The sequence below is a fragment of the Oncorhynchus mykiss genome, chromosome 10, assembly GCF_013265735.2.
Source record: "Oncorhynchus mykiss isolate Arlee chromosome 10, USDA_OmykA_1.1, whole genome shotgun sequence".
Lineage (NCBI taxonomy): Eukaryota > Metazoa > Chordata > Actinopteri > Salmoniformes > Salmonidae > Oncorhynchus > Oncorhynchus mykiss.
In genome coordinates this window covers 43557881-43577350 of record NC_048574.1, presented here as the reverse complement: position 1 = coordinate 43577350, position 19470 = coordinate 43557881, and the positions used below count along the sequence as shown (strand labels likewise).

The 19470-nt window shown below is 39.6% G+C and overlaps 1 protein-coding gene across 1 annotated transcript in view; it reads right to left on the bottom strand.

Annotated features, from left to right (window-relative positions):
- Nucleotides 1-11116, bottom strand: part of LOC110533958 (transmembrane protein 164) — a 47016-nt gene extending 35900 nt beyond the window's left edge. Inside the window, exon 1 of the mRNA XM_021618555.2 lies at nucleotides 9947-11116. Coding sequence (XP_021474230.1) covers nucleotides 9947-10384 — 438 coding nt within the window. The 5' untranslated portion in view covers nucleotides 10385-11116. The remainder of the gene's footprint in view (nucleotides 1-9946) is intronic.
- Between the last annotated feature and the right edge of the window lie 8354 nt (nucleotides 11117-19470).

The following is a 19470-nucleotide window of genomic DNA, read 5'->3' as shown; positions in this document are numbered from 1 at the left end:
CATCTAGCTACATATTGAACTTCCATCCTCTCAGGCCAGGGGCACAATGTATGAATTTATGGTTGGATCAGAATCATTGGCCAGTATGAAGAATTAAGCAAAACCACAAGTCCAAATCCTTATCTTCATCCATGGCTAATTTAGGAAAAGGACAATTTTAGCTAGCTAGACAACACAATGAAATGAAACAATCCAAGTTGTTTTTCGTCAATGACATTTGGCTTCTGATGTGATCAGTCTGATGTTTTCTTGACACTTTTTTTTGCGCCAGAACCATTCACAGCTGAGCTCACTCAGTTGCTTTCTTTGGTGAGATACATTCAGCCTCTTGCAAATTGAAGGAAATGTATGTAAACAAAGAGACGAAAGATGCAAATTAATGTATAATTTTTTTGTACATTTTTTGGGGAAGCCTGGCTTCCCTTGACATCCATGAACACACACCACTGGGTATCTAACAACAAAAACATGTTTTGGCCAAAGTATGGAAGGCTTGGCGCATTCTTATTTGCATGTCCAGGCAGGTAACGGAATGTGCAGCACCAAGCGAAGGAACCAGAGGCCCCATGCTAAGCCCTGCGGTCATATATTTCCTGTTCTCTGCTGGGTGCTATGGCATGGTGAGCCATGTTGTCATCTACTTAGTTGTGTTGTTCAGTACAATAGACCCTTATGAATACCACAGCTGGCCCATTCTCCCCCAACACCAATTAAAGAAGCCTACATTCTTCTAACCCAGGATAATCAATCTCCAGAGACTGGTTCAGCTCATATTCAATCCAACATCCTGGGACATACACATGATGGGACAATTCTCTTTCCAGGGATATCATTTTGGGTGCTATTTAATGTGATAATGACAGGACAAAGCATTAGTTATTTGAGTGCACGACTGCACGCTGTGCTTTGGTTCCAGTGAGACGGCAGTGTGTAACAATGGGAAGCCTGAGATGAAAATGCAGAATGCAATCCAAACAGATCAATGTCCAGGTGGCACACTTACAAGATCTAGAAGCCTCTAGGTTACAAGGGACGCTTAAGCTACATACAAGGTTCAGTTGTTTGAGCCGGCCAGAAAACTGACCAAGGTATTCCTGTTTGATATTACCACCAGCTTTTACATTGTAGGTTGATTCACTGAGTGATTTAGCAATCATTTGACACAAACGCAAATTGATAGAAGAGCCATTGCCTAAATGAGTTTGTCATCGGTCTTCTTGACTGGCGCTGTCCCACTCTCATACTGACAACACTGGAACTCAGTTGCCCTGGGTGTAGGTACCTAACCCCATAGACCACTCACCTCTGCATAGCTCATAAGTGACGGCTTTTATTTAACCTTTATTTAACTAGGCAAGTCACTAACTACAGTATATACAGTTCAACCATGGAGCCCACCTCCCCACCCTTAATGAAAACATACATTTTGTTGTTGCGGCATTTATTCTACAGCATACTACACCACAGAAATATCCATTGTTCCTTTGCATGTAAAACCCCCAACTAACTCCAAAATAATGGTCACAGCAGCAGCTCATCTTTGTCCACAGACTGACCAGATGCCAGACGGATGCTGATGAGGGGCCACAGAACAGACCTGTAATTCTAAACCTCTGGGCCCGGTTTCTCAAAATCATCTTAAAGCTAAGTTCATCGTTAGAACCTTTGTAGGATCATCGTCTAGTTTCCAAGAGGTTCCCAAAAACATAGTTAATAACTTGAAAACCTAATCTAGAACAGCTAAGTGTGTCGTTAGATGCTTTGCCCTTCTGCGTTACTTTATAGATCTCCTGGAAACATAGATAGACCATGTGATTCTGTCTGTAACCGCTGATAACTTCCGACTACTAATGCAAAAGTTTCCAATGTCTTCGCAATTGATATAAACAAGCAACGTATAGCCTAAAAAGATGCTTAAATAAAAAAGATATATAAAACAGTAGGCTATAGGCCTATTTCAATCATATTGAAATACATTTCATGTTCAATCAATCGAGTTCTATTTTGTATCTATTCTGTAGGTATCCAGATAGTCATACCGGGATATTCGGTAATACCGCCACTGAACAAAGGGTACTCTAATTCAAAAGGTTAGCAATGCTAACAAGTACATGTAAAACCACAGAGAATGCTAACTAAATGCTAACAAGCACATTGCAAACATTAGTGTCTGACCTAAACTATACAAGTAATAAAAAAAATGCTACTCACAGTTTGCTGTATGCACAAAATAAATATTAGACAGCAAGGCTTTTGATCCAGGAGAGGATTGTCTGCTGAAACTAAGCCAATGCTGTATTTTATAAGAAGCTAACAGGGTAGCTAGACAGCAAACTAACTACTAAATTTGAAAACCAAATGCACAACTCCAGAGCATTTAGCACATTTTAGACAGTTAACTTAATAGTTCAAAGAAATCTAGCAGGCAAACATTTAGTTGTGAATTCCATATTGTAATCAGATCACAGTGAGTGACTAACAAGGCTCCGGTCTCGTTGTTGTGTGCTTGTAAACAAAAACCACTTGACTGGGGATTACCGGTAAATTTCATAATGAAAAATGTTACAGGTTAAATGAAGAACACAATCTTCCTTATCTCCTAATGTATTGAAAAAAAAAAGAAAAAAAAGTACTACTAATGTTCACATTTGTTTAAAAACTTAAAATAAATAGTTGACTGTATTGAAAAATAATCCCGTGGCTTTTTCCAAATACCCAGGTATACTTTCCAAATCTATGATTTTAGTGCATTTTTATTGGGTAAGCATTAGAATAAACCACACTATTTTCAGCCATAGGTTGGAATGGGTATAGAAGCCCTTTCCCGCCACCAATAAAATTAAATTTGACTGAGTTATAAGATAGTTAAATAAAATTACTTACTAAAAATAAAAGCAAGTCAGTTAAGAACAAATTCTCATTTACAACGACGGCCTACCAAAAGGCAAAAGACCTCCTGCGGAGACGGGGGCTGGGATTTAAAAAATAACTAATGTAGGACAACACACACATCACGACAAGAGAGACAACATAACTTAAGACAACATAGCAAGGCAGCAACACAACATGGGAGCAGCACAAAACATGGTACAAACATTATTGGGCACAGACAACAGCACAAAGGTCAAGAAGGTATAATTAGGGTTGCAACATTCCAGGAACTTTCAATAAATGCACTGGTTTTACAAAAATCCTGGTCTGACGTTTACGGATTTCCTGCTTATTCCATCCTGAATCCTCACTACCTCTAACTATCCTCACTACCTCACTACCTCTGATTTCCGGACACCGGGGGAATTTATTGAAAGTTCCAGTAATTTTGCAACCCTAGTCATAGTTATGAGACATGTTTAGGCAATCGGTATCACATGAATTCAATGTGCACTTTGCATCAGGCCCTCAACTTTCCAGGATAACCTTATGTATATCCTAAAGTCACTCACCCATTGTATACGTGTGCGTGAGAGTGAGCGAGCGAGAAAGAGTGTGTGGTGATTGTTTCATATTAATGGATTGGAGAGTTTTGTTAAAGTGAGATGACATCTGGTTGAAATCTGATTGGATGAATTCAATTAAATCCATTTAAAAAAAAAAGGGGCAACCTGGGATTGGTACATCCTTTTTGGGGGTTTAAAATTATTAATATATAGCCATAAGGCACGCACGTACACAGTTTGGGCTCTGCCTGTGCAGAGCACATGCTTCTTTTCCCTTCCCGTCTCCAAAGTGCCCTTTTGGGTGGTGGTATAATGTCCCCCAAAATAACAACTTAATACATTTTTTGTCATTGTTGTCACTTGTTCGGAACCCACTGCCCGCAAGTCATCCTGACGTTGTTAAAAACTCACACCCCTGTCCGTTGGTTGCGCCTGTTGATCTGCCCTGTACGGAGATAGCATGCTCCTGTTTGTGCCTGTTTCCCAGTCTGCCCTGGTCGAAGATTGTGCACGCCCGGTCACCAGTCAAGTGTGTGTGTGTGTGTGTCTAGCAACTCAGGCGTAACTCAGGCTGCATACCACACCAAGCCCTGCCCCTCAAGGAGAGAGCAGTTGCTTAACCATGGAGTTACACATTTTCTTGCCATTCACTCTGAAGTCTGCATGGTCAAACGGATGCAAAAAGATGGTGAAAACGATACTGCTTTCCACAAGCCTTCTACAATTACACTATTAGTTTGTGTTCCTTACTCTCTGCTAGTTTGCCTTAGCCACTAATGCTAATCACTAGTTAGCTAGCTTGCTAAATGTACCAAGAGTCAGAGCAAACTTAGATTGTACTACTGTAGGCCTAGATAATCATATTGTTTGTGCAATGGTATCTTAAATCAGAGAGGAATAGGTGAAACATGAATAGTTTAGCTAGCTGGCTAGCTACATGAGGTAAGAAAACATGGAACGAAACATCTAATTAGGTTTCCCTGGAAACATTGACCTACCCTTTGGTTCTTACCCCGTCAATAATTCCTCCCTGGCTTATTGATTTGTTATGTCAAACAACAATGCATTCAAGGTGCTGCCCACTATATGTGACTTGTTTCAGGAAACTAGGCGTATGTCGCGTGTCACTACTTCACAGGAAAGCAATTTGAAAGTAAACCTTTTTTGACAGAAATGCCTTCTGGAACATGTGAACTTTCATGTGCCTAAATAACAAATGTGTATGCCATCTGTAAATATGAATAGAATTATGAGCCTAGTTGGTTTAGCCACAGAAAAAGAAAGCAACCTTCCCACTAGCCATGATTGGCTGAAATAATAAGTGGGCTGGACATGCCATGAGATGAGTTCAGATTGGTCTGCCATGTAGCATGCTTCTCTCCATTTAGCTGGTCAGGTAGGTAATCCTGTCTAATATATATTTTAAAATAAATACACACATATATATATATATATTATAGTAGAACTGCATAAGTGTTGCTCTCCAATTTCTGGAGGACCGAGTTCTGAAATCAGTGAAATTAGAATATGATAGCTAAGGTGATGGAGAAAACACCTGTCTCTGGATTACATCTCCAAACTAAGGGCAACCATGGCATCCGTGACGAAGAGGGAGAAGCATCCATCCATGTATACAGGTAAGAGTTCAGCCAGCTAAAGTATCAGATATTTCACATTTCTAATTTAGTCAGAAAGTCATTTTCATTTCAAGTTAGTGTAGTGTTAGCTAGCTAGCTAACGTTACGTGTATGATCTGTGTAGTAATATTATTTGTATCTAAAACATTAGCTGTCAGAGCAGCTTACCGATCACTGTACCTGTACACACCTCATCCCCATATTATTACTTACCCTCTTGCACCCCAGTATCTCTACTTACACATCATCATCTGCACATCTATCACTCCAGTATTAATGCTAAATTGTAATTATTTCACCTCTATGGCCTATTTATTGCCTACCTCCTTACTCTTCTACATTTGCACACACTGTACATAGATTTTTATATTTTTCTTTCCTAATGTGTTATTGACTGTACGTTTGTTTATGTGTAACTCTGTTGTTGTTTTAGTCGCACTGCTTTGCTTTATCTTGGCCAGGCCACAGTTGTAAATGAGAACTTGTTCTCAACTGGCCTACCTGGTTAAATAAAGGTGAAATAAAAATGAAAAAATAAATCTGAGCCATTTTCTTTGCTAGTTAAAGCCTAATGTTAGCTAGCTAACATTGAACCGTGTTGGTTAGCTCAAGCAGGGTAGTAATGTCATGAGTTGGGATTATGATTCATTGTTTAGCTAGCTAGCTACATGTCTTAACAAAAGACTACTCTATGCAAGTAACCATTTCAATAGAATGTTAATGTCACTGCGAAAACTGTTGATAGCCAGAGTGAATTTACCAGCTACATCTATCTACTCCGATTTCAGAGCACTTACCTGAGTGTGCCAGAGCACAGAATAACTCATGAATTTACAAACGCTCAACACCCGTTGATTACGGACGGTGTCAGTAAACTTGGCAAAAAAACAAATTGTTGCCAGCAGCACAGTTGCAGACACCAACACTGTGGATAGCATAAAAACAGTCTAACCAGCTCTGCTAGGGCAGGTATAATGGTCAGAGTGAGTTCTCTCATGTGTCTGGAAGTAGCTTGTAAGCTAGTCAATGTTAGCTTGGGTGCTTGACAGCTGTTGTTAGGAAAGAAAGCTGGAATCAACCCTTTTTTCAAGTGAGGTTACAAGTTTATCAACTTTCAAAGCAGAATTACTTTCCCATTGTTCCTCAACTTTCTAGCTCTACTAGAAGTCTCTACTTCTATCCAACGTAAAAAACACAATTTCCAATTTTGCTCCTAAGATCAAAACGAGCCGGTCGGTCACATTCTGCTATAGAATAATTATATTTCCACGATTCAAACAGTTCACAAATTTCTAGTCTGCCGAGTGCAAACTTAGACATTGTGAAAATTCTGTGCAACTTCCAGCGTGTTTACTCCGAACACAGGCTTTACCCACTTTAAGTTCCAGTTAACAGTGACCAAGTAAGGTACTTTGGCTATTTGATCATACAAGAGTAGCCTACCATCAAAAACAATGGAGAAAATGCATTTTCTAGCATTTTAACATGGAAATAGCTGTTACATCATTCAGCCTACAGAAGCAGCCAATGTGTGGTGTTCAATGTAGGCCTACATTCCATGACACTTTGAAAAAAAACATGCAGGGCTTGACATTAACCTGTTTATCCACTTGTCCTTCAGACAAGGAGTTGACTGAAAATGTTGTGTTGTTTGATGCAAGAAACCACTTTTCAAAATAAACTGCATTATTATTCCCATACCATTATTACAGAGAATCAGACAAATTATGCTACCCTTTGCCTATTGGCTACTTAGCTTATTCAAGCCTGTCTCAAAATATAACACTGCCCCTTTAAGACAAAAAAAAAGCTTGGCTTGCTTTTCTAAGATGTCTAGAAATGTATACGTTAGTGCTTTTGCAGGAAGCAATCACTCCCCTATTGCTGACTACAAATGATCTATAACTGAGCTAATAACTCACTTACTAGCAACGAATATGAACAAATGTACACGCGTGGCTACATGCAGCTCTCTCTTTGATTTCATAACAAGCGCATCTACTCACGACTGCTCATGCTGTAAACACAGTCCAGTTCAACGTAAAATGGCACAGATCCATATACGGCAATGGTCTATTTGCATATAGGCAATACAATCCTAATCGGAAGCGTTTTATCTACAACAAAATCTCTTGCATAGTTCATTTTGTTTCGGGTATGCTGCGTTGAAAGTGGCTAATATGGCATTGATTCAATCACAATTGCCACAGTAAAGAGAAACGTTGAGTGTTAACAGGGAAAACTCTAGAAAGTTTAGTGAAGTTCAACCTCGTGCTTCTCTCCGTGGGCTGATATTTCTTATGCACGGCAGTCTTGGGGCTACTGCACGGCAGTCTTGGGGCTACTGCACGGCAGTCTTGGGGCTACTGCACGGCAGTCTTGGGGCTACTGCACGGCAGTCTTGGGGCTACTGCACGGCAGTCTTGGGGCTACTGCACACGCACGCATGCAGCTTAGAGGAAACATTGGTTGCCACCCTAGGGTCATGACCTACTCGTAAAGGATATTTAGAATAATCCCCAAAAAAAAATGTTAATCTAAATTATTGTGATATGATATTTTGGCCATATCACCCAGCCTTACACCAAATACAAAAGCCAGCCATATATCATGAGTTAGTAACTTCATAATATTCATCATCTATTGATAAAAGCATCAAAGATAAAGAAATCGAGCAAGCAGATTTAAAGGAGCTGGGGAGAACTATGTCTTAACCAATATTTGTCTGGTAAATAAGGAGTAAGTGCAAACAAGCTAGATAAACGGTCAAACACTTGGCAGCCTGTGAAAAGGTGTTTGCATATACAGCAGTCAACAGAGTGACTGATTGCAGAGATATGACTGTTGATGGCATTTAATCAGATGTGTTAATGTAAAAGATTAGACTGCAACGAGATTGAACTTCACTGAACTTTCTAGTGTGCGAATTGTGATCGAATCAATGCAATATTAGCCACTTTCAATGCAGCATACCGAATCAAAATGAACTATGCAACAGATTTTCTTGTAGGCTGAGCGCATTGGAGTAGGATTCTAATGCATTGATAGGCAAAACTAAGGCCCATACTTTTCACATATCGGTGCGCCATAACCAATCCGAGCTGCAGTATCCCTACATGCAAATAGACCATTGCCATATATGGATCTGTGTCGTTTACTTCGAACTGGACTGCGTTTACAGCATGTCGCGAGTAGGAGTACTTGTTTTGAGCTCAAAGCAAGAGCTGCATATAGTCACGTGTACATTTGTTCATATTCGTTGCTAGTAAGTGAGTTATTAGCCCAGTTATTGCTAATTTCTAGTCAGCAATGGGGGAGTGGTTGCTTCCTACAAGAGCACAAAATGTGTAAATTTCTAGCCATCTTTGAAAAGCAAGTCAGGTAAAGAGCTTTTTTCCCTGTCTTAAAGGGGAAGTGTTGTATTGGAGACATGCTTGAATAAGCTAAGTAGCCAATAGGCAGACAGTAGCATAGTTTGTCTGATTCTCTGTGACAAGTGGATAAACAGTCTAATGCCAATCCCGACATGTTTTTTTCTCCAAAAGTCTCATAGAATGTAGGCCTACATTGTACACCACACATCGGCTGCTACTGTAGGCTGAATGATAGAACAGCCGTGTAAAAATGTTATGGGATGCTTTTTCCCCATTGTTTTTTTATGGAAGGCAACTCAGGCTACATTTTGATCAAATAGCCACAGTAGCCTACTTGGTCACTGTTATAACTAACTTAAAGCAGGTGCAGCCTCAGTGTTCACAGTATACGTGCACCAGAAGCTGCACAGAACTTTCACAATGCTCCAGTTTGCACTCACCAGACCTGACATTTGCGCAGTGATGCATTTTTTTTTGAAGGAACAGCGGTAAGGGGTTATGGTTAGAGTTAGGGGAAGGGTTAGCTAACATGCTAAGTAGTTGCAAAGTAGCAAAATTGCTAAAGTTGTCTGTTATGAGATTCAAACACGCAACCGTTGGGTTGCTAGATGTTCGCATTATATACCCACCCATCTATTCTCCTTTCATTTTTTACTTTAAGTAACCATACCAAACAAAATATCGTACTCATTTGGGTGTCTTGGATTTACATTTACTATGTTACGTCTAGTCTATGAGACAAGGGTGTTTACGTTTAGACTTGGGCTTCAGTGCCCAAAAAACAGACTTTCTTTATGACTGCAGTATTGTCCTAACATGCCCTTTTCCTGATCAATGATCTGAAACTGATAACATTGCATATTACATGATTCAACATGATCCTTTCAGTTCATTTGAGTGTGATTAAATCAGACAATTACAGTGCAGTGCACCCCATTGGGAAGAGGGATACTCATGCAAGACATTACAAGACGAGCCCTGCCTCAACACCCTCTGTGTTGAGTGCTCTCCAAATGTTGTTGGCTGTGGTTCAATATACACACACACACACCTTATAGTCAGACTGAGGCTGACTGAACAAACCACTAGTCATGATATCCTCAAATCATTTCTCTATTTCTATTACTTTTCTTCCACATGAAAGATATTCATAAATCTGCATACAATTAGCTAGTGGGTGAGTGTTCTCCAGTCCAGATTGTGAGCTATGTATGCTAAACCTAGAAGTTGAGTGAAAACATGGTAGAACATTTCTATTTAATGTTAGACACGATGGAAAGGTAAAACTGTTTTACCCGAAAGGCAGATAAAATGCTTACTTAGTGGATCATGTGCTGAAACGGACACAATGGGCATAATATTTGTACATAGCATTGGTCTCTACACAGAAATTCACAATGCACATTCAACACTAAAAAAGTAGCGCTGGTAGGCCAATCTTAAATTCAACGTCTGCCAAATGACTTAAACGTAAGTTACAATTTAAACTTGAACTTACCTGCACCATGGTCATAACATGACATGGATTCAGTAGGTATATTACGGTCTTGGTGGCGAATTTGAATCCGACCTCTACTCCAAACGTCATACACAGAGCAACCAGCAACAGGTTCTTGCCGAAACTGTCCTGTTTCGTCCTTGGCCCATCTTTCGCAATCTCTTTGAGTTCTTTACAAATGTTGATTTTTCTCAATGCGACGACAACTTCCACGATGGAAATCAGAACCATGACAAAACTCTCGCTGATACGTTGTTGCGGTGCAAGAAAGGCGGCACATTCTGGGCCCCCGTTGCCTTCAAACTTTGGGTCCACGCCGCCATACAACCAGTCTAAAAGACTGTAAATGTTATATCTAGACATATTCCTCTTCTCGTGTTGGAAAAGGTAGGAACAAGACGGAATAAAAGACAGTACACTGACTTCTTGTCGAAACATGAACTGCAGTATTTCACCTCGGCAGTGATCTCTATAAAGCTGAGGCAGAAATGTATCCACCAAAGCTGCCACCGCCTCCTATTCTTGACAAGTAGTAATAGTAGCAACAAATCAGCTAGCTTGCGTGGACGGGAACTCGGTGGCGAACAGTGCCAGACCAAATTCCAGAGTGGGGGGTCTCTAGCAAACTATAGCTAATTCTCATTGACATGGAAACGTGGACATTCAAATGACAGCTGTGATTACAGTAGCTAACAGCATGTCATGGCCATGTCACCAATTTGCAGTGGAAAATAGCTAACTGCAAGCAATTGCTAACGTTAGCTAGCAGGTGGCAGCCACATCCGTTTGCCAAATATATTGGCTAACCGGTAAGGAAAAAATAGTCAAACAATTTCTAAAACGTCCAGCTGTAGTTCTTCCGATGCTATCTCACCAAGAGAGTAATTTTCAGCACCCAGTTGCACGATGTGTCACAAACCAGCAGAACTAGTTTACATCGATCCAGCACAAGTGTGAAAGTAGCTACTGACTGTTAGCTAGCTACTGTATCTAACTAAATGGTTATATTACAACTATATGTGATTTAACGTGCATCACAAGATACAGTTCTTGCTGCAGCGATATTTTATATTAAATAATGTTATAGCTTTGGTCACAAAACCAGTATAGCTCTTTACATCCAGTTAGTCGTGAACCATTCCAATTTGTCTCTACACTAAATTACTTCCTGGATTGGATAGCTGCATTTAACCCCGCCTTCTTTCCAAGTAACGTTCAGTTAACCCCTTGATTCTAGACCCTAATGTGTACACATACTGTATGCCTATAAACGTACAATATTCTTTATCTGATGCGTAAAAAATCTACAAATACATTCAATAAGAATTTACAACAGTGTTCCAGATTTATGGAACAGTTTCCCCTGTCAGGTAAGAGAGAGGCAAACACCATTGAGGTTTTAAAAATGTAATTTGAGATAGAAACCAATGTATTAAGCTGTTCAAATAAAGTTTAGAATTATTATTTCAGTTGACAATTAGAGACACTTTAATTTAGTGGACCTATGTTGGGTGTAGCCATAGGGTGTGTCTTTCGCAGTATCCTCAGCAATCAGCGTATTCGATTATGCTGAGCCGCGGGGCATCGGGCGAAAGAGGGGTGAGAGGAGCGTCATGCTTAAATTGAACGGTAATCTGTGCCGTTTAGTCTTGTTGCGGACAAGGCAGCATTTTGCATTGTCCAGAAACATACAACATATCTTTTCCATACATTTTTTAAAATCAAAATCAATCACTTTTGCATGGGGAAGACAGAATCCTAGTAATTACTTCACGTGCTTAAAAACGTCACTTTTGTTTCGAGCCGATTTCGCCATAGGCTTTGAACGGGGCAGCTAGCTCACGCCCGGGAGGCAACCCGGTTCCAAATCGAAAGCATTCAACTTTCAGCCGATTCTGAACAAGGCTACGCAAGTGCCCGGGCGAGATGATTATGATTATTCTTCAATGTACAATGTCCTAGGAGCAATCTTGCAAACAAGATAAGAGAGGAAGTAAGAGGTGGTGTTTGCAAGATTGCTCCTAGGACATTGTACATTGAAGAATAATCATAATCATCTCGCCTGGGCACATGCGTAGCCTTGTTCAGAATCGGTTGAAAGTTGAATGCTTTCGATTTGGAACAGGGTTGCCTCCCGGGCAAATCCGAATTTTGAATCTTGGTCCACCAACATTTGGAGGGCCCTTGGGCTCAGAGTCCCATCTCATTTTATTATTAATATAATTTATTTGTATTTTATTTAAACTTTATTTAACTAGGCAAGTCAGTTAAGAACAAATTCTTATTTACAATGACGGCCTACACCGGGCATACCTGAACCGACCAAAACCTGGGCCAATTGTGCACACCTTATGGGACTCCCAATAATGGCCGGTTGTGAAACAGCCTGCCACACATCTATCAAAATGGCCCTGATCTTACATTTGTCCTCACCTCTACGCAGTGGAACATTAATATCAATTTTATCTTGTTTAAAGCTCTTTTGACCATCTGGTCTACAATTTTATTAACTTCCACACACAAATGGACTGGGACCCAGTAGAATCTTAGTACTACACCCATTCTCTCAATTCTCCATAATAACATTAATTCCTCCAATAGTAGGTCACTCCTATTAGATTTGCCAGCTGATACACTATTCAATACAGACAGGGAATCTGAGCATGTTATAATTCAGACAGGTTGAACGTCCTCAATCTAGTCACTTTACCTCTACCTACATGTACATATTACCTCAATTACCTCGACTAACCTGTGCCCACACACATTGACTCTGTACCGGTACCCCCTGTATATAGCCCCACTACTGTTATTTTATTGTTGCTCCTTAATTATTTGATTTTGATTTGAGAGCAACTACTATCCAACAGTTCAACTGAGTATACTGACAGTTAATTTGTTAGTCTTCTATATATCTCCACATCAAACTCAGGAATGTAAATCCTTGCTCTGGTGTGAAAAACTGTAAAAATGCTTTAAAACTTCTTCCAATGTAATTGTAAACCAGTTTCCCTATATCACTGACTTCTGACAAATCTTTTATTTTCTTTACCAAGGTTAGATCAACAACAGGATCTGGGACTAACCATGGATGAACATCCCTTATCACCACAGAAGGGCCAACCTCCAATTCCCTCAAACTACTCTCATCAGCAAGCTTTCCAACTATCCAACCAAAACCACTGCCTAGTCTAATAGTATATTCCCTACAGTCATCTAGAACAAAAGCAGTGGGATGATCAACCTCACAGCCTTTCAGCCTTACCCAATAAGCTAATGACAATTTATTACGCTGTATATCCAAAGGAATCTCACCTACCTCTACTAATAAGGCAACTGCTCGGCAGCCGACAGACCGTAAGGCGCTACAGAGGGTAGTGCGTAGGGCCCAGTACATCACTGTGGCCAAGCTTCCTGCCATCTAGGACCTCTATACTAGGCGATGTCAGAGGAAGGCCCCAAAAATTGTCAAAGACTCCAGTCACCTAAGTCATAGACTGTTCTCTCTGCTACCGCATGGCAAGCGGTACCGGAGCGCCAAGTCTAGGTCCAAAAGGCTCCTTAACAGCTTCTACCTCCAAACCATAAGTCTGCTGTACAATTAATCAAATGACCACCCAGACTATTTGCATAGACCCCCCCCCCCCCCCTTGTTTTTACACTGCTGCTACTTGCTGTTTATTATCTATGCATAGTCACTTTACCCATACCTACATGTACAAATTATCTCGACTAACCTGTACCCCCGCACATTGACTTGGTTCCGGTACCCCGTGTATATAGCCTCAATATTGTTATTTTACTGTGTTACTTTTGACAATTTTTTACTTAAGTATTTGCTAAATCTTCCTTGAAATGCACTGTTGGTTAAGGGCTTATAAGTAGTCATTTCACAGTAAGGTCTACCTACACCTGTTGTATTTGGCGCATGTGACAAATACAATTTTATTTGATACAGATGTTGATTTAAATGAACCAATACATATCCTTAAAGCTATATACTCGATTCTGTCCAGCCTCTGAAGCCAAGTCTTCGTCGCTGTTCCAAAAACTATACACCCATCGTCAATTGGCGTCCTGATCTGAGCTCTATAAATATCCATCAACGATTGTCTGTCAGCACCAGAGAGTGCATAAGATTCACCACCTTCTTACACTTTGTTTCAACATTTATGGCAGGATCTTTCCATGTATATCGCTCATTGAACCAAAGACCCAAATATTTGTACTTAAAAACCCTCCTCATAGACTGTCCATAATGAAACAACTGTATATTTTCAACAACTTTCTTCGAGGAGAAGAACATACAGCAAGACCTGGCCATTTAAAACCCCAGTCAATCGACCATGTTTCAACATCCTCTATAGCTTGTTGAATAAATCCAAATAGCTTCCTTCCTTCCAAATAGCTACTTCTTCAGCATATAGAGAAGCCCCAATGCCCCTACCTACATTCAAAAATACATCGTTAATCATAATATTGGAGAAAATAGGACTGATAGCACTGCCTTGAGGAATACCATTGTCAACTCCGTAGGCATCAGATAAAATGGATCCCATTTTAACTTGAAAAGATTGATTAAATAAGAAGTCCAAAATCCAGTTATATAATCTCCCACCAATACCAAATATTTCTATCTTAATCAGTAGGCTCTCTCCATATAGTGTCATATGCCTTTTCAATGTCAAAAAATATGTATGTAATATTTAATATTTAAAATACTTCTTTCATGACCAGAGTTTTTTGAACTTCATTGCTCACCTTTACTAATGCATCCAAAGTAGATCTATCTACCTCTACAGAATCCACTTTGACATTGACTCAATAAACCTCTATGTTCCAGGAAATAGGACAATCTGTTAACTATCATCTTTTCCATCGGTTTACACAAGTTAGAGGTCAGTGCTTTTGGTCTGTAACTATCAGCACATGAAGGGTCCTTACCAGGCTTTTCAAATGGTAATATTACTGCACGTTTCCAACCAGAAGGTAATTTTTATTTTATTTTTTATTGAACCTTTATTTAACTAGGTAAGTCAGTTAAGAACAAATTCTTATTTACAATGCCTGTCTACGTCGGCCAAACACGGACGATGCTGGGCCAATTGTGCGCCGCCCAATGGGACTCCCATTCACGTCCGGTTGGGATACAGCCTGGATAGGTATAACCCCCTCACTTGAAATCGTATTAAATAATCCCAGGAGAACATACATAACCTCATCAGGTATATGGTTAAACATTACATAACACAACTGATTATGATCTTGGGCTGTATATCGAATCAAATGTTATTGGTCACATGCGCCGAATACAACAGGTGTAGAACTTACCGTGAAATGCTTACTTACAAGCCCTTAACCAACAATGCAGTTCAAGAAATAGAGTTGATAAAATATTTACTAAATAAACTAAAGTTTAAAAAAAATCTAATCAATCATAAAGCAACAAGAAAATGTACATAACAATAATGAGGCTATATACAGGGGGTACCGGTACCGAGTCACTGTGCGGGGGTACAGGTTAGTCATGTTAATTTGTAAAGGGACTATGCATAGATAATAAACAGCAAGTAGCAGCAGTGTAAAAACTAAGGGGTGGTTTGGACCTAGACTTGGCGCTCCGGTAACGCTTGCCGTGCGGTAGCAGAGAGAACAGTCTATGACTTGGGTGACCGGAGTCTGACAATTTTTTGTGTATAGGTCCTGGATGTCAGGAAGCTTGGCCCCAGTGATGTATTGGGCCGTACTCACTACCTTCTGTAGCGCCTTGCGGTTAGATGCCGAGCAGTTACCAAACCGGTAAGGATGCTCTCGATGGTGGAGCTGTAGAACTTTTTGAGGATCTGAGGACATATGCCAAATCTTTTCAGTATCCTGTGGGAGAAAAGGTGTTGTCGTGCCCTCTTGACAACTGTCTTGGTGTGTTTGGACCATGATAGATTGTTGGTGATGTGGACACCAATGACGTTGATGTACACATTAACATGAGCATGTAAAATCTCACTTGCATTGCCTTATATACTTTGTCCAAATAACCCCACTTTGTACCCTAGCAAAAGTCTTCCCCATCAAGTATGCTTTTTTTCAATAAATTAAGGCAATTTTTTTACCCACAAACCCAGACGAGATGAATCAAACCCCCTCATTATTAGTGCGTGCACGCCCTCTAGTGGTTTTCATTTTTCTTCACAGCTGAAGTGACCCAGGAAATTTCATAGGAGGACATATCATCTGATATCACTCCATGTCTGCACTCCCCTCCCTGAAGCTTGTGCTTTCCCACCTGTCCATGGAGAGAACCTACAGGAGATGGATAATCCATACAATGGACTTGTAGGGTTCATGCAGCAATGGCTTTTTTTTTTTTTACAAGAATATACTTTTTGGCTCAGAACTTGCATATCATTTGCACTGAACATTAAGTAGCTAGGATTAGAGAATGCAACCAAGATGTAAAGGTAAATGTGCCACCCTGTCTTGACTTAATCTGTGCTTTGGTTTTACCAACAAAAGCCTGATGTTTTAGTCTGATCTAATACTGGCTCCCTCCCAGTGAACATCAAAGACAATGTATATACAGACAGAAAAAAGCCCCACCCACACTCTGGGGTGGGCGGTAGTGATGAGCAGTTACTTGCTGTACTTTGGGCTTCAAAACACTAAAAAGTTTCCCCTCTATGGATGCTGGTGTCAGTATGATTCACCAAAATGTTTATGCAAATGAAAAACTTCTAATGGAGTGCACAGCGAAAATAATTAAATTCTGATTTCTTGAAAAGATTATGAGATCACAGGAGGTCAACTTCGCCCCCACCCATCACACTCTCGCTGTTGTAAAAAGTTTTTTTTATGTCAAAACATACAATCCATACTTGGAAATGTCCAGTAATATCAAAGGCATAAACATTTGTAATAAGTGTCTTTAATTTTATTTTGTATTATTAAACTTTATCTACTTACTACTTTGTAGCTACTTTGCAACTACTTAGCATGTTAGCTAACCCTTTCCCTAACCCTTAGCCCTAGGGTTCTGAAACTTTTTGGGCCACAGACCCCTTTTGTGATAGCAAATTCATCAGTGACCCCCTCATAATCAGAACACAACGCGAGTGAGATAATAAATTGCATACAAGGAGTTTTACCATGACTTCGTGTACAAGGCCGGAAGTAACAAATCTCGGTTTCTTGGAAGGAACATTTTAAAGGTTCAGCTCTTGGCATTGGAGAGAGAAACCCCCAGTTTAAGCTCATTTCCTGCTATTCTAACTTTGGTAAAAAAGTTCATATTAAGATATCCTTCCCATCAATACTGTCCCAGCATCAACCGTTAGGGCCAGTTCTATGACTGTCTGGCAAATGTGTTACGAGCCTGTCATCTTGTGGTCATCACACAACACCTGTACTGAAGTTTCAAGAATAAAGTCATAACAAGTCTGATAAACTTTTCAGAAAAAGTTGTGATCATAATAACCTTAATTGTTTTTGTTTTTTTAACAGATTCTTCTGAAAGTCTGTAAAAATGTGAATATGAAATGTATTCATGAAATAAAAATGCTCCTTTACTGTTTTTTGTTCTTAAAGGAATGTACATCACCCTGGTCTTATGGCCTCATCCTTGTTTATTATTATCATGGCAATGATACTGTAGTAACAAGAGAGAGGACAAAGAACAACACAACTAAAACGCAACTAAAACTTTCACTAACATGATCTATTGTCTGTAACAAAGAACATAGTCACTACTGTTGTATTCTGTTCTTATGGGAAAAAAAGACAACAGAACATTTGCAAAAAGCACAAAAATCTGAAGTCATAATACACAATCCATTGACAATGTCAAATGAAACACTGTTCTCTCTTATCTTGACACTAAATATTAACCCAGTAAGTATTATGAAGCAATATTATGAAGCAAGTACTAATCCAACTGCTAATGTTTAAAATAAAATGTGGTTATTAAACTCCCTGCTAATAAAGTTCATAATGACACACAAGTTATGTAAATATTGAGCGTAAGTGCGTCAAAGAGCTACAAGAATTGGCTGTGGGGACATTCCCTAAAAGCTGACTAATTCATAATTCCCATCCAGGTGCCGGGAGAGACCCAGGGGAAATTTGATCGAGTGTGACATTACTAAACCATAGTCACTGTCCCCTCCACTGTCACACAAACTTTTCAAGGCAACCCAGAGGAACCTGTCCTCTCAGACAACACAAACATAGGGCAACTCAATGTTTAAACGACTCTCTTCTGCAACCGAGGAAGTAACCTTTTACTTCTTAGAATTCGGGGTCTACTGAAGCAGGAAGGATGTGGAGCAATAGGCAGTGCTGCAGAGAGGCACCAAACGAGAGATTCAGGTGGAGACAGGTCCACACAAACCAGCGGGTAGGTCTATGAAGAAATTGTTTCATCTTGAATGTTCATACAGCTTTAATGGTGAAATAATATTTATGAAATAACAAGCTGCAGGAGAATAAATGTATTGCAGCCTCTTGTATAGTTTAAGTCTTTAAAAAGCAATTATTGGCTGTTTCACATATCTAGTGGTTGAAAAGGAATCATCATGAAAGTAGATTTTAGATTCTATATAGTTGGAATAAAATGTAGCTAATTTGTATAAAGATGAAAAGATAAGATTCTGACCCTACATTCATTAAATATGGAAGTAAAGGTTGTGTCATTAACATTAAAAGTCAGATTTGGTAAATGTGACATGGTAACATGAACCATCCAATGAACAGACATCACCCATCCTTAATGAACAGGACATTTCCTCCTGAGAAATGAATGTGTGAATGAATGTTGTAAAGGTAGTGTGGACACTCTTTGGAAATAAATATGTCAACTCTCTGAATGATAACTGGGGCATGGCGCTCCTTTCTCCGTCCTACAAAGATATAGACACTTTCACTTTAAAACAGCATGTAAAACACAATATGTGAGATTGGGCTTCTGACAAACCTTGCTGCAATGATATGTACTGTAACTCAAAGTTAATGGAGATGTAAAACTGGATTCAATTTTAATAAAGAATATATTATTGTATCTTTTCCAAGTGTTTCTTGGGCTCAAGAAGTGGTTGTTTGTAATCAATAAGGCAAACATTTGCCTTTAAATTGCCAGGTTAGCATGGTTAAAATATGTGCATTGCCATCTATTTTTATGAAAGAGAATGGTTAGATTTTCACAGCTCAAAGATTGGAAATATTTCAATTGCCATTGAGCTGCAGGCGCCTTCAAGACGGATCTGAACTCTCAACATGGGTCACTAACACCAAGATGTCCATGGCTCACCCAGTACTCAGTGTAAGGTCTGTGTGATCAAAGTACAGCTACATCTGATTACTGGGTCAGTAATGACATTATAAGCTGCATGTGCCCAAACTGAGCACATCAATAGGTATGGGGACCATTATGCCAACTGTATTCTTGTTTAATAAAACACACCTTTGACTAAGTACCGTGTTGGTTATTATTTATTGGGGTCTGCTAGACTTGTGTGATGAAGGGACAGAGATGA